Source organism: Solea solea, chromosome 17 (assembly GCF_958295425.1).
Source record: "Solea solea chromosome 17, fSolSol10.1, whole genome shotgun sequence".
Lineage (NCBI taxonomy): Eukaryota > Metazoa > Chordata > Actinopteri > Pleuronectiformes > Soleidae > Solea > Solea solea.
The window spans coordinates 20,451,904-20,473,176 of NC_081150.1; the positions used below are offsets into that span (position 1 = coordinate 20,451,904).

General features: G+C 42.4%; 2 protein-coding genes across 3 annotated transcripts; both read right to left on the reverse strand.

Moving 5' to 3' along the window:
* Positions 1-228: 228 nt before the first annotated feature.
* LOC131443249 (lactoylglutathione lyase-like) lies at positions 229-4,143 on the reverse strand. Its single transcript, XM_058612697.1, has 6 exons — positions 4,046-4,143; positions 3,235-3,317; positions 2,130-2,270; positions 1,975-2,042; positions 506-595; positions 229-392 (listed from the first exon to the last, which is right to left on the reverse strand). Exons 1-6 carry the CDS (start codon positions 4,115-4,117, stop codon positions 298-300), a joined length of 549 nt encoding a protein of 182 aa, XP_058468680.1. The 5' UTR covers positions 4,118-4,143; the 3' UTR covers positions 229-297.
* A 1,276-nt stretch (positions 4,144-5,419) lies between these two features.
* bub1 (BUB1 mitotic checkpoint serine/threonine kinase) lies at positions 5,420-19,915 on the reverse strand. 2 transcript variants are annotated; one of them, XM_058612692.1, is made up of 25 exons: positions 19,712-19,915; positions 19,470-19,529; positions 17,413-17,554; positions 17,107-17,303; positions 16,321-16,361; positions 16,146-16,222; positions 16,019-16,068; positions 15,691-15,875; positions 15,503-15,600; positions 13,702-14,087; positions 12,964-13,004; positions 12,748-12,867; positions 12,500-12,610; positions 11,725-11,806; positions 11,519-11,642; positions 10,784-10,961; positions 10,615-10,681; positions 10,242-10,524; positions 8,729-9,263; positions 8,543-8,643; positions 7,334-7,495; positions 7,094-7,251; positions 6,323-6,500; positions 6,122-6,228; positions 5,420-5,869 (listed from the first exon to the last, which is right to left on the reverse strand). In XM_058612692.1, the coding sequence occupies exons 1-25, from the start codon at positions 19,732-19,734 to the stop codon at positions 5,671-5,673; spliced, it is 3,705 nt and encodes a 1,234-aa protein (XP_058468675.1). In that variant the 5' UTR covers positions 19,735-19,915; the 3' UTR covers positions 5,420-5,670. The 2 variants fall into 2 exon arrangements, with proteins under 2 accessions (XP_058468675.1, XP_058468674.1); XM_058612691.1 differs by having other exon boundaries at positions 15,503-15,603.
* Between the last annotated feature and the right edge of the window lie 1,358 nt (positions 19,916-21,273).

Consider the following 21,273-nt stretch of genomic DNA (forward strand, 5'->3'; position numbering starts at 1 on the left):
CTGGGGCTGGTTCTGGGCAGCAGGGGGCGCTCACAGCACAGTCAGCACCTGAACTCCCCTGTTAAAGCGTAACAAACCCTCTTGTGTGTTTAAAATAAAAAAAGAGTCGACACATGTGTGACGTGTGTCCAAAGACAACACATTAACTTTCTGTGATTTTGCCAAAAATAAACATGAAATAACTTTGCTTTTGAAATGACGTCATCGCTGTTATTCACAATAATAATCGTCATTTGAAGATTTATTTTTACAAACATCACGTCATTAGGAACAGAAGAGGAAACACTGGCTCTATCTTTAAGGTGACATCAAGGTGACCATGTTGTCTGGACTTAAAATCTCGATCCAGTATCCGTCTGGATCCTGAATGAAGGCCAGGTCCTTTATTTTACCTGAGGAGAAGGAAACACTGCCTCAGTTAACACACACACACACACACACACACACAGAGCGCCACCTCCTGGTGGAAACTTGTGAAGCAAATGCAAAGAAGACAAAGACCAACCTGAGTCTGGCTTCTTGACAAAAGTGGCTCCACGCTCCTCAAAAACTCTACAGGCGGCAGAAACGTCGGGGACGGAGATGCCGATGTGACCTGAGACAGGACACAAGATTAAAGGGACAGTTCCTGGTTTTTGTTTTTTATAAATGTGGAAGACACAACTTCAGTCTGAACCTGGCACACAACCGATTTATTCACTTAAAGGGGACATATTATGCAAAATCAACTTTTTAATCATTTTAATACTTATATGTGGGACTCTGGAGGCCCTACCAGTCGCCAAAGTGTGGAAAAAGAATACTCAGTCATGTTTTCGTGGTCCCCCTTAGTGTAAGTATAGGCGATAAAACACTTGATGTTGAATTCCCTGCGCTTATGACGCCAGCATGCGCATTTCACCGCGAATGTTACCACCCCACCAGGAAGTTTTTAAAGTTTCATTTTTATTAATCCCCTTAGGGAAAGTATTCCTCTGCATTTTGACCCATCCTAGAATTAGGAGCAGTGGGCTGCCACACTGAGTAGCGCCCGGGGAGCATTGGGAGTCCCTTTCCACTTGGCCACGGGCGCTCCACCTTAGCTCCACCTTAGCTCCACCTTAGCTCCACCTTGTCCCTATAAAATGCGAGAGTGCAGGCGAGGGAGGAAGAGCGGTATTATGTCAACGCGGAGGGACAAGTGTGCTGTTGGTGGCTGCACAGTGGAGCACAGTGTTTTACACAAACTTCCAGCCTCAGAGGATTTTATATATGAAGCTAATGTGCCGGATAAAGTCAGCAAACGTGTGTTCGTGTGTTCGCACCACTTCACATCAGACTGCGGCCAGCGGTCGCCGTATTTAGCGGTGGCGATCAGCGGTGATGTTCCTAAGTGTTTTTAACTGATTTACAGTTGGTCAGTGTTCGGCTCGATCCTTGTGTCAGACGTCTCTTCCTGTGACGGCACTCTCGATCTTTTCCGCGCACGCTGCCATGTTGATATTGTCAGAGAACTAGTGGAGGGAGGGGGAGAGGAATGGAGCGGAGGGAACAGGAGCTGAGCGAGTGAGCGCAGTAAAAAGGACAAATCAGAAACCCCCTGGAAGAAGTGGGTGTGTGTTTGCCTGTGTCTCATTTGCATATAAAGGGACCACGCACAAAACCAAGGGTTCTGAAAGGGGCGGGTTTAGCAGGGTTATTGAACTGCTATGGAGCTTCATCCTTATGGTATTTTGACCAAAGCATGTCACAGACATGTTCATTAGTGTCTCACAGTGAGATAAAGACGTGAACGTGTTCTTAAGACATCGTAGACTTGAGCTGACGTAGATTTTATAACATAAGTCTTTTATTCCGTGGCTAAAATGTGGGGTTTTTGTTTAGGCAGCTCCAACTGTGTCATCTAATAACACTGAATAAAATAAGATTCAATTAGATTCTATTGTCATTGGCACACACACACACACACACACACACACACACACACACACTCACCAAACCCCTGCGGTGCTTGGTTTCCGTTCTGATATGACAGGTTTTCATCAGACTCTGAACCCCAGTTACTGAAACACACAAACATTATAACCATCACAACAAAACTCTGTGACGTGTGTGTGTGTGTGTGTGTGTGTGTTGTTATCGCGACTGACTGTGTGAGCTCGATGGTCGCTCGGCGACAGAAAGTCCACGCTGTCCTCTCTTTGACGTTGGCGGGAATGTCCGACTTGTCCTCGTAGCCCAGGAAATAAAGGGTGAATCGCATCGAGGGGAAGTCGATCTTCTGCAGTAACCTGGAAAAACCACAGGGGGGCGTCAGTGTGTGTGTGTGTGTGTGTGTTTGCCGGAGATCCACTTCCTGTTTGGCACCTGGGCCTGCACCACATGTGTTACTAGCGTATTCCACCAGGGAGCGCAGCACAGAGCTCACTAACTCAAACAAGTTAGTGCTGAGTTAGTGCTGAGATTGCGACGTTTTAGTTTGTGTGTGAGGCAACGTCGTGACGACAGCTGTTGTAACACTGTACTGCCCTCTGCTGGTCATGTGACTGTCGTAATAAAAACAAAAACATTGTTAAATTACGTCATTAAATTACATCGTTAAATGAAATTGTTAAATTACGTCATTAAATTACATCGTTAAATGAAGTTGTTAAATTACATCATTGAATTACGTCGTTAAATGAAGTCGTTAAATTACATCGTTGAATTACGTCGTTAAATGAAGTCGTTAAATTATGTCATTAAGTCGTTAAATTACATCGTTGAATAACGTCGTTGAATTACGTCGTTAAATGATGTCGTTTGATGATGTCGTTAAATGAAGTTGTTAAATTATGTCATTAAAGGAAGTTGTTAAATTACATCGTTAAATTAAGTCGTTAAATGAAGTTGTTAAATTACATTGTTGAATTACGTCTTGAAATGAAGTAGTTAAATTACGTCATTAAATGAAGTTGTTAAATTACATCGTTAAATTAAGTTGTTAAATTACATTGTTGAATTACGTCGTTAAATGAAGTTGTTAAATTACATCGTAAATTAAGTTGTTAAATTACATCGTTGAATTACGTCGTTAAATGAAGTTGTTAAATTACATCGGTAAATTAAGTTGTTAAATTACATCGTTGAATTACGTCGTTAAATGAAGTCGTTAAATTACGTCATTAAATTAAGTTGTTAAATTACATCATTAAATTAAGTTGTTAAATTACATCGTTAAATTACGTCATTAAATTACATCGTTAAATGACTCACGTCATTCCCAGGACACGGGTGTAGAAGTCCAGAGATCTGACCGGATCTTTGACCCTCAGCATCGTCTGCTGCATCATGTAGTCCTGCAGAGACACAGTCGTCATGACAACAAAACAACAAAGGAATTGTCAAAGTTTAAAAGACCATCAGCTGTGTGAGGAGACAAAGACGTCCTGACGGTGAGGACGAATCAGGACGCAGCAGAAAATAAGACAGGAAACTGACGTTTGTAAACCACTCACTCTCCCACACCAAAGCCCACAGAGAAAACCAGTCATTTTAACATCACACACACAGGAGTTGTTGATCCACTGCTGCCTCCATCACTGAGGTCTAATGTCTTATTTTGTCAATTCGGCTTTTTAAACTGTCACCCAGATTCACCTCAGTGACACAAAGTGACCACACGAGGCAGCAGTAGACCAGCAGCTCTGATTTTCTCTATGGGCTTTGGTGTGGGAGAGTGAGCCTTAAGGCTAAAACCTGTTTGTTTGTTGTCTGTTCTTTGGTTCACGCTGTAACTCACACAAACATGAACTTTCCCTTTAACATGAATTTTTTGTGTGAGTTTGTCCTTTTTCTCTCGTAACAATAGAAATAAAACCTCCTGAGAGAGACTTCAGAGTCAAAGTCTGTGAGTGTTCAGGTAACTGCACACCTCAGTCTCACACACAGTCTCCAGGCTCAGAGCTGACAGGTTTGACTGCATTACAACACACACACACACACACACACACACACACACAGCAGATCGATAGACATCAGTCTAATTCACTGAAAGTACAGATATATAAGGTCACACTGTCGTTACCTTGGTGATTGGGTCACCGTCTGTGCAGACATCGGACGCAGCCTGGTCCGACAGTCCACCTCTGCCCTCCATGACACACACCAACACACTCTGAGAGACACACTCACATTCATTCTGCTGCTGCTGCCTTCACGTGCAGCTCGTACAGTCTGAAGAAGCGGAAAAATCACAGAAACTAGACAATATTCACATCTAAGCATCTGATATCATGTGATTGTAAACTTTACTTAAAAATAGAACAAGTATCATTCTTGTTTCTGGAAACAAAATTTAAGAAAATAAAAAACATTAACCTCAGAATTAAAGATTTGGCCCTAATCCTCTTCTGTAAATCTTTAATTTCTGTCAAATTAACATAATTTAACATATATTTTACACACTGGGCCTTTAAATGTCTTTCAGAACAAACTCGCAGATGTCTCATGTTTGAACTGTGTGTGACTTCAGGTTAAATTCACATAAATCAACTTAAATCTTTCCACCTCCAGCTGATTTTACTGTCGTTTATTTCATAGCTAACGTATTTGTCCTTTTTTGAAACACATTTTTGATCAGAGTTTAGGTTTCTCCGACAGACAGTGAACGCACCACGTGCAGTTTTAATCTCAACAGAACAAAAACGGCCACAGCACAGGTGAGTCACACACTCACAAACTGGTTTTCATGTCTCTGTGAAGACACATCCGTGACAGTCTCTCACCTCACACCCTTACCTTAACCATCACATTTACCCTTAGAGCCAGACCTTAACCCTGAAAAAGCCCTTTAAAGTTGTGGACCAAGACAATGTCCCCACAAAGGTATAAAGACAAGTAGACACATGCACACACGGGAACCTGTCTGTGTGTGTGTGTGTGTGTGTTTGTGTGTGTGTGTGCGCAAGGCACAGGAATGCAGCTGCAGGTCTGAACAGGTGTGTGTTCAGCTGAAGGAGGCAGAGAATGTGTGGAAGTAAATCTGCGTTTGAATTTATAACCCTGAATTTATTTATTTTATTTAAAAGCCATTACATTTAAAGCACTGAATTTTTTTAAGCGTAAAAAAAATTCAGTGTCAAACTTTGATGCCTTAAAAATGTCTCCAAAAATTAAGTATCAAAATAAATTGTCTCCAAAAATTCAGTGTCCAAAAATGTGATGCCTAAAAAAATGTGTCTCCAAAAATTCAGTGTCATAAAATTTGATGTCACAAAAAATTCCGTGTCAATTTCAGAGTGTTGTTTTTAAAGACGTGAAACGTGTTGTTAAATTCATCGTAGACTGAACTCGACTAAAGAGTCAAACGTGCTGGCAGACAAATCTTCACGAAGGGGAAAACAATCTGCAAATGTTCTTTTTTATGGAATGTGAAAAATAAACAGTTTCTTTAAAATACTTCAACACAAAGTTTATTCTTTTTCAGAGAAGAAAACAAACAATTTTCACTTTGTGAACTTTTAACAATGTAGAATCTGATAAACGTAAAAATCTAAACTAAATAATAATTACATTTTTCATATGTACAAATTCAGTACAAACTAAAAACAGGCGCTAAACCTAAACCGATTTCTCTGAATCTGTTTTAAAGAAAATAAGAATAAAAAAAAAGATGAAGAAGAGGAGTCGTCGCCACGGCGGCCGCTGTCGTCACCTGCGGTTGGTTTTCCGGCTCTCCAGCAGCTGAACCACCAGGCGGCTCTTGAGCGTGGACAGTTTGCTGCTGTAGCTCTGCTGCAGGACGCCGGTCAGCTGACCGCGGAGGCGCCGCAGACTCGGCAGGGAGCCGCAGTCTGGAATGTTCAGCAGCGTGTCGAAGAAGTTCAGCCAGAGGTCGCTGTGAGGGTTTCTGTCACGGGAGAGTTTCAGGGGAAATAAACAACATGGCCGACAACAGCTCAGGTTTGTAAAGTCACTCACTCTCCCACACCAAAGCCCATAGAGAAAATCAGCGATTTTCTCTATGGGCTTTGGTGTGGGAGAGTGAGTGACTTTACAAACTTCAGTTTCCTGTTGGAAAAGTCCGTCTGACAGTGAGATAAAGACGTGAAACATGTTTTGAATTATTGACGGTAGGAAAAGGAGGGCGTAGACCTCGTACCTTCTGAACACAGCGTTGGTTCTCCAGACTCCGCCTTCGTTGGTCACCTGCATGTACGTCCCAAACAGCAGACAGTAAACGGTCCCTGCGATTCCAAAGTAGTCCGTCTGGAAAACAAAATAAAAAAAACACGCATGTCATCTCCTGTAGATTGTTATTCTACGGTGACGTCACACACCGATGATGTCGCCGCGTCTTTACCTGGTAGTTCCACGGTTTCCCGCTCAGCATCTCCGTGCACTGGAAGCCCGACGTCAGGCACTTGGCGGTGAAAGCGGCGCCTTGTGGGAAAAGCGTCATGTCGATGCTCTGTCCGAGGTCGATGAGGACGAGGCCGTGGTCCACGTTCTCCGACTCGAAGCACTTGTTCTCCAGGAACCTGACACACGGTGAGTTTCGTAAACCAATCACTCTCCCACACCAAACCCCATAGAGAAAATGAGGGATTTAAGCTTGTGGGGTCACAGGAGCTGCTGGTCTACTGCTGCCTCGTGTGGTCACTTTGTGTTACTTATACAAGTCAGAATTGAGGGTTTCAAATGCCGAAAATTAAAGAATAAGATGTTTGAACAGTGATGGAGGCAGCAGTGGATCGACAACTCCTGTGTGCTGTGACGTTAAAATCACTGATTTTCTCTGTGGGCTTTGGTTTTAGAGAGTGAGCGGTTTACGAACGTCAGTTTCCTGTTGGAAAAGTCGCTCTAGCGGTTACGATAAAGACGTGAACATGTGCTTAAAGATATCGTAGACTTAAACTGACGTAGATTTTTAGTGTTTTGTTAATTAGATCAAATAATTTTTTTACCTTTTAAAAGTAAACACTAAAGTTCACACTAAAGTCCACATAGAAAACCAGTGATTGAACGAAGGTTTTCAAACAAGCAAAAACACCAGCGAGGACCACGTTTTTGTTTAAATGCAAGTCAATTATTGCTGAGTCAGTGTTTTCAGGTCGTGGTCGGCGAAGGTTACCTCTCCCCCAGCAGGATGTTGTCCGGTTTGATGTCGGCGTGGACGACGTGGACGCTGTGCAGCAGCTCCACCATGTGGAGGATGCAGACGGTGAAGTAGATGACCAGAGGCTGAGGCATCACTTTGTCACTGAGACACTTGTACATGTTCACCACGTTCTGGAAATAAAGACAAGCGGTCAGAGACAGAGAGACAGAGAGGCGGGGACAAGGACAGAGAGGGACAGCAGGTCGATGGTACCAGCAGGGTGCCGTAGTTGTGCAGCTCTTCCAGCAGGACGCTGGCGTTGTGGAAGAGGTGAGCCGAGCGGACGCTGCCGTAAAGATGGCGGACATCCGGGGACAGACGTGCGTCCAGCTGAGTGTGGATGTAAAACTCCCAGGGATTAGCCGGTTTCTGGACCTGAGGCCGTCGATGAATACACAGAATACACAAAGAGTGAATTAAAACATCCATTTATGACGCCAGTTCATTTAAAAATGAATTCTGTCTGCCTGGCACACGAGGGGTTGCCAGGTCTGGCATTTTTCCTGAACTGCTCTACTTTGTTAAATGTGAATATTTTCTAGTTTCTGTCATTTTTCAGCTTCTAAATGTGAATATTTTCTACTTTGTCATTTTTCAACTTCTTAAATGTGAATATTTTCTACTTTGTCATTTTTCAGCTTCTTGAATGTGAATATTTTCTACTTTCTGTCATTTTTCAGCTTCTTAAATGTGAATATTTTCTACTTTCTGTCATTTTTCAGCTTCTTAAATGTGAATATTTTCTACCTATTGTCTTTTTTCAGCTTCTTAAATGTGAATATTTTCTTCTTTCTGTAATTTTTCAGCTTCTTAAATGTGAATATTTTCTTCTTTCTGTCATTTTTCAGCTTCTTAAATGTGAATATTTTCTACTTTCTGTCATTTTTCAGCTTCTTAAATGTGAACATTTCCAGAGTTTGACAAACACAAATCAATATTTACGTCTTTTAAGCTCAGCTTTAGATTTGAATAGGAAACGGGCAGAGCTTCCTGTCAATTCTCATAAAATAAAGGTGGACTTCCTTGCATTTATAGACGGATAATGTATCAGATAAAATAACTCTAATTAAAGATTAAAATCAGAATTCTGAGATTAAAGTTCTGCTTCTGCTGACAAGACAGAATTACACAGCATGTGGGGTTGAGTGAAAACTTTCAACGTTACATGTATGATCAGTGACAATTTACATGTATGATCAGTGACACGTTACGTGTATGATCAGTGACACGTTACATGTATGATCAGTGACACGTGATTATTTTCTACTTTCTGTCATTTTTCAGCTTCTTAAATGTGAATATTTTCTACTTTCTGTCATTTTTCAGCTTCTTAAATGTGAACATTTGTGTTTGACATATTTAACACAAGAGTGTGCTCCATTCTATCATCATCATCATCATCATCATCATCCTCGTCCTGACCTTGAGCGCCATCCTCTCTGAGGTCACGGGGTCAGTGGCCTGGTAAACCGTGGCAAAGGCTCCTTGTCCGAGGAGGCAGTCGACTCTGAGCGACGACTTCCCTGTGGAGGTGAAAACATTTTTAATTTGACCGTGACAGAACCGGAACCAGAACAGCGTCGGGCGGGAGTCAGACCCGCAGCTCACCAATGCTGATGGTCATCTTCGGGGTGATGTTTGGTAAATTGCACTGCCAGGTGATGCAGCGAGGGTGTGCGGTGAGGGGCGGGGTCAGTGAGTTCAGCAGGTCACAGACCAGGTCGTTGTCCCAGGGGTCCGACACCAGCCGCAGCTCTGTGGTCCGCGCCGCCCTCGGCGTCTCCGCGTCCATGGACACGTCGCCGCCGCGCTCCGGGGTCGTGGGCAGTTGCAGCGGGCTCATGGGCACGTCCGCACAGAGCGGCGGCTGCTCAGGACTCATGTGGACGTCCTGGGTTCTGTTCACGGTGCTGGGTCTGTGTGGACTCAGGAAGACATCCAGGTCCAGGTCCAGGTCCAGATCCGGCTGGACCATGGCCTCAGGACTTTTGATGGTCATCCAGTCTGGTTTGAGGGCGCAGTCCGGACTCATGGGAACATCGTAGACTGGCTTCTGGTTCTGGTCTGGTTCAGCGGGTTCCTCTTCATCTTCCATAATTTTAAACGGCTCCGTCTTTGATTGGACTGAAGTCAATTCAGACGCCTCCGGAGAGAAAGACACGATATTTCATATAATCACTCACAATAATAATAATTAAAAAGCTTCTCTCATTTTTCAGCTTCTTCAATGTGAATATTTTCTACTTTCTGTCATTTTTCAGCTTCTTAAATGTGAATATTTTCTACTTTCTGTCATTTTTCAGCTTCTTAAATGTGAATATTTTCTACTTTGTCATTTTTCAGCTTCTTAAACGTGAATATTTTCTACTTTCTGTCATTTTCAGCTTCTTAAACGTGAATATTTTCTACTTTCTGTCATTTTCAGCTTCTTAAACGTGAATATTTTCTACTTTCTGTCATTTTTCAGCTTCTTAAATGTGAATATTTTCTACTTTCTGTCATTTTCAGCTTCTTAAACGTGAATATTTTCTACTTTCTGTCATTTTCAGCTTCTTAAATGTGAAGATTTTCTATTTTGTCATTTTTCAGCTTCTTAAACGTGAATATTTTCTACTTTCTGTCTGTAATTTTTCAGCTTCTTAAATGTGACTATTTTCTACTTTCTGTCATTTTTCAGCTTCTTAAATGTGAATATTTTCTAGTATCTGTCATTTTTCAGCTTCTTAAATGTGAATATTTTCTAGTTTCTGTCATTTTTCAGCTTCTTAAATGTGAATATTTTTATACTTTTTGTCCTTTGAACGGATGAGGAAAGTTTTTAGGTGGAACATAAGAGAATTTTAGTTATTTTGAAGCTTCAAAGACAGATTTATTTCAGAAAAACAATATGTTATTGATATTTTCTGACGAATGAAGGTCAGTTTCATGACTTCTTTGTTCTATGGAGCAAAGAAACCACAGAATATTCACTTTAAAGAAGCTGGAGAGAAAAAAAAAAATAAAAATCACTGAAACTGGTTTTAATTATTCAAATAAATAATAAAAAAAACATTCTAAAACCAACCCTTTACATATACAATAGTCATAATGTTGTGAATCACTCGTGTCATCTCATTCCTACCTGCAGGGGCAGTGTGGAGGGTTTTGGCGTCTGCTCAGGGCTGCTGAAATCCTCCCAGCTGCTGGCTCTGGTGCTGGAGGACTCAGTGGGACAAAGCGTGTGGTCTCTGAAGGAGAGGACAGCAGGAGGCGGCGGCTGCACCATGGTGATGGATGAGCTACTCAGGCAGTGCCGGCTGGCGGTGGCGGCGAGGCCCTCGCCGACGATGGTGCCGCACCTCACCGAGGACGCCTCGAGTCGACTGGCGCCCGTCTCCTCGGACGGACTCTGCTCGATTATGGGACTGAAAAAAACAAACAAAGAGGTCTCAGGTCGCCGCGGTTACGAGGACACGTCGTCCAACTGTGCTCGTCACAGACGACACAACAGTTACCTCAGTTTTTTGGGCTGATGTCTGGTGAAAGCGTCGTCGTCAGCTTCGCTGCCGTCGCAGGTGTTTTCTGGAACAAGAAAAACTCCTGGATTAGCCAAACAAAGTGCAGCATTTTGACATTTATTCGCAACATTTTCTGGAAGTGCAGGCGCAGGCCAGGCGCAGGTACCTCGGTCTGGATAGAAGTTGCTGCTGAAGGGCGTTTTGTGAGTGAAGGGCGTGGAGACAAACTGGGCCAACATGGCGAAGTCGGTGGTGTTGTTGGGACACGCGGCCAGAGAGTTGAGGGGGTTGTAGCGAGCTCCCCACATGGCGCTCTCATCCGGCATCAGATCTGGAGGAGTCTCCTGATCAGAAAAGAAAAAGAACACACACAAAGTAGCTAAATAAAGGACTTGCATCACAAAAATCTATGTCAGCTCAAGTCTGTAATATCTTAAGAACACGTTCATGTCTTTATCTCACTGTGAGACAGACTTTTCCAACAGGAAACGGAAGTTTGTAAACCACTCACTCTCCCACACCAAAACCCAGAGAGAAAACCAGTGATTTTAGCTCACAGGGACACAGGAGCTGCTGCTCTACTGCTGCCTCGTGTGGTCACAAAGTTTTTCAAAAGCCAAAGTGACAAAATAAGACATTCAAACTCTGTGATGGAGGCAGCAGTGGATCAACAACTCCTGTGCGCTGTGATGATAAAATCACTGGTTTTCTCTATGGGCTTTGGTGTGGGAGAGTGAGTGGTTTTACAGAGCAAAACTTAATCTAAACTAAACTTGAGGAAAAACCTGAAGCTAAAATCAAAGTTACTTTTGAATGAATTCAATGTTGCAGATGATCGTTTCTTTTGTTGTGACAAAAACTAAATTTATAGTTATGATAATTCAGTTCTGTTGACACTCACATTAGGTTTTTCTGGCTTTGACACTGGGATTTCAGCCAGAGCTCGGGCTGGTTTAGGCTTCTCCACCACAGCAGCAGCAGGAGCAGGAGCAGGAGCAGGAGCAGGAGCAGCAGGAGCAGCAGCACTGAACAACCACAGGAACATTATTCACATTCATCCAAAGCTTTTATTTCCAGTAATAACATAAGAGGTAACTCCATATTTACCTGGCATTTTCTTTGTCATTGTCGTCCTGGAAGATGGTGAACGGAGCGGACGCGGGAGGATTTGACGACACGGAAGAGCCCCCTGGAAATTATACAAATAAACTTAAACTTCAGGATTAAATCCAGGATCACGGATATTCAATCCCAGGATGAACATGGAAACTTGGTTTTCTAACATTTTAAAATTAAACCCAGATACAACACTCTCATGTCGGGATTAAACACAGGAATTTAAGATTCATTCGTCTTAATGAACGTCATTTTAACATCGGAATTAAACCTGTTAACTTGGATATTTAACTTCAGGATTAACCTCCGGGAATGTGACACTCTTACGTTAAAAATGAAACCCGGGAACATGGATTTTTAATATCAGGATTAAACCGGGAATAATGGATGTTTTAACTTCAGGATTAAACTCAGAAATGTGGATTATTAAAGTCAGTAATAAAACCTGGGAAAGTGGATTTTTAAAATCTGGTTTAAAACTGCGAGGGAACCGGTAACAGGATTAAATCCAGGAACATGGATTTTTTATGTCAGGATTAAACCCAGGAACATGGATTTCTAATGTCAGGATTAAACCAAGGAACATGGATTTCTAATGTCAGGATTAGACCTGGGATCAGTCGCTTGTGTTTGTTGCGTTATGTGACATCGAGCGGCGAGGCCGCACCTTAAAAAAACAAAGCGTGTCAGTGAACGTCCCAGTTGCCTTCAGGTAACATGTGAAAAAGTTTGTATCAGACGTTGGACACATTTCCATCATATTCACCATTTCTTTGGAATCTGCTCTCAAACTCTCTCTCGGCGCCGTGGACAACTGACGAGTCGTCAAAAGGATCTTCTAAGAGCGTCGGAGCCTGGAACATGTCCATGATCAAATCTGGACACAGAGTCAACAGCACGTGATTAAAGGAAATCACAAAACGTCTCCGTCGCAGCTCCAGTGTGTGCTGATATCACACACACACACACACACAAAGACAGAAAGCTAGTCAGAGAGAGGACAGTTCTTCTCACCCAGTGCTTCCCGCGTGTTGACCGTGGGTGACGGCAGCACCCTGGACGGTGTGGCCTGAACAAAGCCCAGTGAAGTGTTAGGAGTGACGTGAGAAAGGTTGACCGAGCCTCCCTGTGACACTGTGACACACACACACACACACACAGAGAGAAGGTTTGAGGAGAAGTCACGGGGGCTGAGTGGTGAAGCCTCCTGTCAGCTGCAGCTTCACTTACTGTTCAGTTTCTCTTCAGGCTCCTGAAGCTGACTGACGTCACTGAGGAAAAGAAACAGCACAAGAACTCAGGTGGAGGGTTTACACAGACAGACACAAATAAATTCTATGTCAGTTAAAATCTACGATATCTTCAGAACACGTTCACGTCTTTATCTCACTGTGAGACAGACTTTTACAACAGGAAACTGAAGTTTGTAAACCACTCACTCTCCCACACCAAACCCCACAGAAAAATCAGTGATTTTAGCTCGCGGGGACACAGGAGCTGCTGGTCTACTGCTGCCTCGTGTGGTCACTTTGTGTCACTGAGGTGAGTCTGAGTGAAGGTTTTAAAAAGCTGAAGTGACAACATAAGACATTTGAACTTGGTGGGGGAGGCAGCAGTGGATCAACAGCTCCTGTGTGCTGTGATGTTAAAATCACTGATTTTCTCTGTGGACTTTGGTGTGGGAGAGTGAGTGGTTTACTTCAGTGTCCTGTTGGAAAAGTCTGTCTCACAGTGAGATAAAGACGTGAAACTTAAACTGAGGTAGATTTTATTAGCCGAGTCTTTGGTTGGACATGTTTATCATGTCGAGCAGAGGGAGCACTCAGTTACTTATATGTAAAAAATGAGTGTACAAGTACCTCATACAACCAGACAATACAAATCTGGAACTAAATAAAGTAATTATTCCATCACAGATAGAGATTTGTTTTGTTAGAGATGATACAGTTTCAACACTAAAGTACTCACTGGTGCGTGTGGTTGTGTTCCCAGCTGCCGGGCTGAACCACAGCAGGGACAGGTGTGGGGGAAGAGACGGGTCTGTGGAGCAGCTGGTTCGCTGGACACTTGGGATGCGTCGGTGCTGGATTCAGTGCCGGTTGTTGTAAATGAACGCTCCTGTCAGGGAGGACAGAGGGTTGCTGGGATACCTCCGCGCTCAGAACACTCGTGTCCGCAGGTCCGGGGTGGTTCCCTTCATGGACGGCGGCGTCTTGCATGAAGGTTGGTTTGGCGAGTAATGTCAGGCCGAGAGAGCGTCTGCTGCTCAGAGGGTTCCAGGGCCGAGGGGGGCGACCAAGCGGCTGCTGGGTGGGACAGCCGACCAGAGAGGAGGCGGCTTCAACAACACACACCTGGAACACAGGAAGTCAAGCAGTTTAAAAACAAAAACAAAACCTCACCAGAAAACGACCGTTTACCGCTGCAGTACATATGCCAGGCCCGTGTGTGGTGCTGCAACCGAAAGCACTTACTACCTAGCTACAATATAAACAATGATTTATTTTTTTTGGCACATTTGCACCCCTTCATTTCAGTCACTCACTCTCCCACACCAAACCCCATAGAGAAAATCAGTGATTTTAACATCACCACACACACACACACACACAGGAGTTGTTGATCCACTGCTGTCTCCATCACCAAGTTCAAATGTCTTATTTTGTAAAATTTGGCTTTTGAAAAAAGCCGAATTCAGATTTACCTTGGTGAAACAAAGTGACAACACGAGGCAGCAGCGCACCAGCAGCTCCTGTGTCTGCGTGAGCTAAAATCCCTGATTTTCTCTATGGGCTTTGGTGTGAGAGGGTGAAAAGAAGTCCATTTGCTCTAGAGATGTAACGATATGAAAATTTCATATCACGGTTATTGTGACCAAAATTATCACGGTTATCAATATTATCACGGTATTGTTAGATGTGTTCAAAATGTTCCAAAAGTACTGAACACACACCTTTTAACCAAGTTTTATTTAAAAAAAAAAGATATTTTATATTATATGATTATTAATATTATTATTATTATTATTATTATTATTATTATTAATAATAATTATCATCTGACTGACTGACACACACACACACAGGTCCTCACTCTGTGTCGGATAATAATTAAGTAGCAGCGGTCGTACACAGCATAGAAATAAAATAAAAAAACACAGAAACAAACACATTTTGGTCTCCTACGGTACCTGTCGTCTGCACACTACTCGCTTTCGCGAGACAAACCATGACGTTGACTTCAAATTGGAAGTGGCTTCGCGGAGATTTATTTTTTTGCATTTTCTGCACAAGGATTGATTGTCTTCAATTATTTTACCCTCGACATCGTTTAAAAATACAAAATATGCCCAGACTTCTGATTTTACGGGGGGGGGGTAATCTCTGGAGCGCAGGTGGCTTCAGCCGTGTTGTCGCTGGACAGACAGTGCAAACTGCGCATGCGCACCCGCTTCTGAGCGAGTGCCGTTCAGGTGCTGCTGCTTCTCCAGGAAATGAGCAGTATCACTGTGAGTTTTTCGGTAATCAGTTGCGGTAATCAATCACGGTTTTAACGATAATTAAAATTTGAAACCGTAGTACTAACCGTCGGGAATTTTACCGCGGTTTATCGTCATACCGGTAAGCGTTACATCCCTAATTTGCTCACAACCAAACTTCTAATAGCCCGAAACTGTCACTGCATGAAGTCAAAGCAGCTGGATGTTTGAGTCTTAAGCATAAGGCATTAAATAGATGGAGGATTAATGATAAAATAAATAAAGTCTGACCTTCTGTGGCGCAGGCTGGTTCGCTAAAACTCCATCGACCTTCTCCAACTCGGACTTGATGCTGCGTATTCCTTCCAGCTGCTTCCTCACCAAGTCCTCTACTTCAACACAGGAATTAAACACGCGTTGAAACAAAGAAATTTTATTTTCTTGCGTCGTTTCCAAGTGTCACGGCTCCACAGACTCACCCATTTCTCTTTTCTCCCTCTGCTGCCTCTCCTGGAGCGTACGGAAGTACCTCACTGCACGAGCCTCCTCGAAGGACAGTTCAGTCCCGTCACAGAGCAGCTCGTCCTTCAGATACTCTGACACGGTGTGAACGCTGGAGTCCTGGTGTGAGCGAGTCACGCCCGAATTCTCAGAGCGGGAGAGTCTGCAGGGGAGACGACGACAGAGGAGATTAATCTACGACTAACTGTTGTTGTCGCTGTTTTCACACGAGTCACAGAAACCTGTGGAAAACACAGATGATTAGATGAGAGATTTGTGGAGTGAAAGGTTTCCGTCTTCACTCACGTTACGACCGTTTTAACGGTGGGTGGTTTGGCCAGAAGGTCCACAGAGGTCTGGAACAAGAGGACAAAGAGTGTGAGACACTTTCAAACGTCAGAGTATCAATCATCTGAGACACACACACACACACCTTGCTCTGAGCGACTGGCTCTCTGTGAGACGACATCTGATTGGTTAAATGTGACGTCTGTAAAGGAGCCACGCTTCCTGCGTTACCAAAAATAAAAAAACTGTTAGTCGCTGATGTGTCTTACTGAACATTTTAATGAAAGAAACAAAAGAGCAAAGACAGTGAATAGTCTGACCTGATCCTGGTGTCTGGCTCCTGGTTCTGGTCTGAAACTGTCTGCAGATCAGATTTAAAAACACAGAACAACTTTCAAACTTCCATTACTTACATTTAGTAAAATCACACACTTTAAATCATCCGTCACTTTTCAAAACTCTGCCACGATATTTCACCTAAATTCAATGACTCCATTTAAGTTGTTTATTCTGATTCCTTGGGTCTCAGAGCTGCTTATTTTTAGGGTCCACTCTGCTGTTGTGCGCTAAGGAAAGTTCTGCCGCTACAAAAGAGTAAAAGGCAACGTAAACACAAGCAAATCCATTTCATAAAAGTGAAGCCTTTGTTTTCTAGTCCACTCAAATGTGCAGGCGTTTCAAAATGAAAGAGACAGCCAATGGAAACTGTCGAGGTGACATCAAATTCAAGGACTTTCCAGGACCAATTACCTCAAATTCAAGGACGAGAATGTGCCGACACAGCTTAAAATGTGCCGAAAAGTGATTGTCCCTGTAAAGTTGTCTTTGGTGAGACAGATCTTGGGATTTTTATTTCCCCAGACACCACGGTGTCACTTGCTCGCTCTTGTTTTAACTTTATACGCTCGTTGTCCTGCACGTAATCTCACGTCAATGTCAGAGAGACAGTGTCTAGTAATGATGATGCCACGTTTGACAAACACGCGAGACATTTACCTCAAAAATCAACTTCACTTCTTTACTGCACAAAATCCAAGCACTTTCTATGACCCATGACTATTTGTGATGAATTTTCAAAAACAAATAAATGAGACATGTTCCTGTACCTGTACTCCTGGAGAACAGTGTCTGCCGGCTGCGCCTGGTTCTCCACTGCTTTCTGATACACGGCGTCGGCCTGTTCGTTCAGACCCTTCTGCTCAAAGTGACACGCCCACGCCACATACAGTGCCGCCGTCCTGGTGCCGACGCCTTTACTGAAGACGTAGCTGTAGAGCGCCACAGGGTCGGTGTAGAAACTGGCCTGTGAGACAGATTCACAGTAAAGACACACACACACACACACACACACTCTCTCTGGCTTGTATTTTTGACACGCGTGTTTGTGTGTGGAACATTTCAGTCAGACTTACACATTTGATGCAGTAGTCCACATATCTGGTGTCATTTGCGTATCGCTCGTCGTTCAGAAACCTCTGGACCAGCGAGTCGAACACCACCGACATCCCACTGCCACCGTCTGCAGGTGACCTCTGCTCCAGAAACTCCACAAACCTGGACGACACACAGCCGGATGTGCAACAAACGTGTGTCAACATTCTCTGGGATGATGTTCTCAAATGTCCACAAACAGAAAATGCTTCAGTTTGACGCTTTCTTTGTTATAGGGCGCAAATAAACCAGAAGATATTCACATTTAAAAAGCTAGTTAGTATTGAATAACCGGTGCAGCTCGGGCAGCAACTAACAATTATTTTCATAATCGAGTCATCTTTTGAAGCTGAAAAATCAGAAAACTGATTGATCGATTGTCAAAATAAAGATAGTTAGTTAGTTAGTGATTCATTTAGTAATTGCTTAATCAAGTAACTGTTTCAGCCCTCGTTGCAGCCTTTTTGTGACGTCGACTGATATATCAGTCTGATATATACAGTTATTTTACACCTTTTAAACTACAACACATTTGTACTGAGATATTTACCACCTCAATGTGGGGAAAGAAAAATAATCACCAGATATACAGTATATCACAAAAGTGAGTACACCCCTCACATTTTTATACATTTTTAATTATATCTTTTCATGGGACAACACTGAAGAAATGACACTTTGCTACAATGTTAAGTAGTCAGTGTACAACTTGTATAACAGTGAAAATTTGCTGTCCATTCAAAATAACTCAACACACAGCCAATAATGTCTAAACTGCTGGCAACAAAATTGAGTACACCCCTAAGTGAAAGTGTCCAAATTGAGTTTAGGTCTGGAGACATGCTCGGCCAGTCCATCACCTTTACCCTCAGCTTCTTTAGCAAGGCAGTGGTCGTCTTGGAGGTGTGCTTGGGGTCGTTATCATGCTGGAATACTGCCCTGCGGCCCAGTTTCCAAAGAGAGAGGATCATGCTCTGCTTGAGTATTTCACAGTACATGTTAGCATTCATAGTTCCCTCGATGAACTGCAGCTCCCCAGTGCCAGCAGCACTCATGCAGCTCCAGACCATGACACTCCTACCACCATGCTTGACTGTAGGCAAGAGACACTTGTCTTTGTACTCCTCACCTGGTTGCCGCCACACACGTGTGACACCATCTGAACCAAATAAGTTGATCTTGGTCTCATCAGACCACAGGACATGGTTCCAGTAACCCATGTCCTTAGTCTGCTTGTCTTCTACAAACTGTTTGCGGGCTTTCTTGTGCATCAACTTTAGAAGATGCTTCTTTCTGGGACGACAGCCATACAGACCAATATGATGCAGTGTGTGGCGTATGGTCTGAGCACCGACAGACTGACCCCCCACCCTTTCAACCTCTCCAGCAATGCTGACAGCACTTCTACGTCTATTTTCCATACACAACCTCTGGATATAGCGCTCAGCGCGCACACTCAACTTCTTTCGACCACAGCGAGGCCTGTTCCGAGTGGAACCTCTCCTCTTAAACCGTTGTATGGTCTTGGCCACCGTGCTGCAGCTCAGTTTCAGGGTGTTGGCAATTTTCTTATAGCCTTGGCCATCTTTATGTAGAGCAACAATTGTTTTTTTAAGATCCTCAGAGAGTTCTTTGCCATGAGGTGCCATGTTGAACTTCCAGTGACTAGTATGAGGAGTGTGAGAGCGATAATATCAAATTTAACACACCCTGTGATATACTGTATATGTACACGCACACTTTAGTATATCATTCAACATACTCTTGTTTCAAAGTAGTTGTGTCCATCGATATAACATCAGTATAAAGATAGATATATACGAAATTATAAATAAACATAAGGTCACTTATAATAACACGTCTTTGTCATTTTCTGTTATAAGACACTTGTACTTTCACTCAAGTATCCTTTGTAGGTCCTTTATACAAGACTATGGATATGGAAAGATGACACGGGTGCAAAATAAATAAATGCATAAAAGGAATAGAGCGTGACAATCTTTAAATTAAAAACAATAATAAAATGAAGAACACTAACTTGTCCCATGGATCCAGAGGGTCGTCTCCGGTGTAGGAGCTCAGCCTGCTTTCAAAACATCTAAAAGAACAAACAAATGTATATATACAGATTTAAGTCAAGAAACGTTACGTCTACTGTCTTTTATAAATACGCTAAAAAAACGATTAAAGTTGGGCTAAAAACAGCTTTTACATTAGCTAACAGCGCTAGCCCCTGTGAGCTAGCAGTCGGTTAGCTCGAGAGTTTCGTGTTGAACTTACTGTAAATACGTGTTGATATCCATTTGGTTCGGGTTTTTAAAAAATTATCTTTTCCCTCGCAGTACAGTAGATTAACTGTTGTTATTCCATTTACTTTAGTAGTTCATTCACTTACAAATACTAAAAAAATCGTTAAACTCGTTATTATTGTGTGCGGTGACTGAACTCAAGCTGCTGCTCTCGTTCCTACATTTGAAATTTCGCACTCAGCCAATAGCAAAGAAGACCACGCCCACAATACTGTGACGAAACGGCCCGTGTCCATTTTTTTCCTCTGTCGAACGTTCAACAACATAGAACTACGGAAGAGGATTAGAGACACAATTGTCAATTAAAGCGATTGAAATAATAATTTTCTTAATAATTTGTACATACAGTATTTTCTTATAAATACTTTATAATAATATGTACAAAACACATTATGACTTTATTTTCTAAATTCATAGATACATAATCTACGGAAGTGCATTACATTAATTTAAAAAAGAAAAGAAAAACGAAACTCCGGCTTTTCTGTCTGTTTTCTTTTTTTCGGAGTAATATTTTCTGAATGATGGAGAACTCTCGCGAGAACCTCCAACCTGCAAGTGACTCCCTTATTTTCGGCAGTCTCCTAATGGTCTCTTGAATCATCCCGTAGCCAGCCTGAATACATTTCAAATGCATCATCTTGTATCCATGGAGCATGTCATATCTGTCCAACTGATCCTGAATAAAGGTTGCTATGTCTAACAGATCTGAATGAGCTGTCCTTCTGAACAACCGCAAAGTCCTCAGGTGCTCTCAATAAAGGAATTAATGTGTTTATTAAAAAAATAAAAATATTAAGTAAATACAATATTCAGTAAATAAGAAAAAAAAATTACTCCTAAGAACCAACCATGAAAAAATTACTCTGAAAAACAGAAAAAATAAATTACACCGAAAAACAGAAATAATTACTCCAAAAAACATATCAATTAATTGTTGGTATGTGAATGCAACAATACTAATAATACTAATAATAATAATTCCGAAATAATCCTCTTCCATGAAGAACAGTATATGTACAATCAATATGTATTTTGAGGAGAAAAAAAACCCCATTATTATTATGATTCTGATGGACTGGCGAACTGCCTAGGGTGTACCCCGCTGATGTTCTATGTCAGCTGAGATTGGCACTGCATCCCCCGCAACCCACCGGTGGAGGATAAAGCGGTAGATAATGGATGGATGGTTGGATGGATTAAAAAACTAAATTTAAATTTACATAAGAGCACAAGTGAAGAATTGACAGTCAAAGCAATGGCTAATTACATACCAAATCTATTACAATTATTCATCTTTAAAGATATATAAATAAATGCTTTTGTATAATTACGTCATCTCAATAAAATACAAATTACAAAGTAATATTTTGTATTTTAAAAACATGTCAGAAATACTGCACATCCCTGATTATCAAGTATTATGATAAAACAAACTGCTGTGGGGGTAAAACACAATGACTCGGTGCTGCCACCTGTCGAATAAAGGTTGAAATCGAACAGCCCGTGCGATGCGGGACGGGAGACCCCTGT

Bases quoted from the DNA above. Each gene is read 5' to 3' on its own strand.
- LOC131443249 (XM_058612697.1), bottom strand. From the start codon at position 4,117: ATGGAGGGCAGAGGTGGACTGTCGGACCAGGCTGCGTCCGATGTCTGC. The intron at 2,271-3,234 runs GTGAGTCATTTA...TGGTTTTTCCAG, and splicing joins ACCCGTGTCCTGGGAATGAC to GTTACTGCAGAAGATCGACT. The intron at 596-1,974 runs GTGAGTGTGTGT...GTCCTGTCTCAG, and splicing joins CCAAGCACCGCAGGGGTTTG to GTCACATCGGCATCTCCGTC.
- bub1 (XM_058612691.1), bottom strand. From the start codon at position 19,734: ATGGATATCAACACGTATTTACA. The intron at 8,644-8,728 runs GTGAGCTGCGGG...TCACCTCCACAG, and splicing joins GAAGATGACCATCAGCATTG to GGAAGTCGTCGCTCAGAGTC. The intron at 6,501-7,093 runs GTAACCTTCGCC...ACCGTGTGTCAG, and splicing joins AACATCCTGCTGGGGGAGAG to GTTCCTGGAGAACAAGTGCT.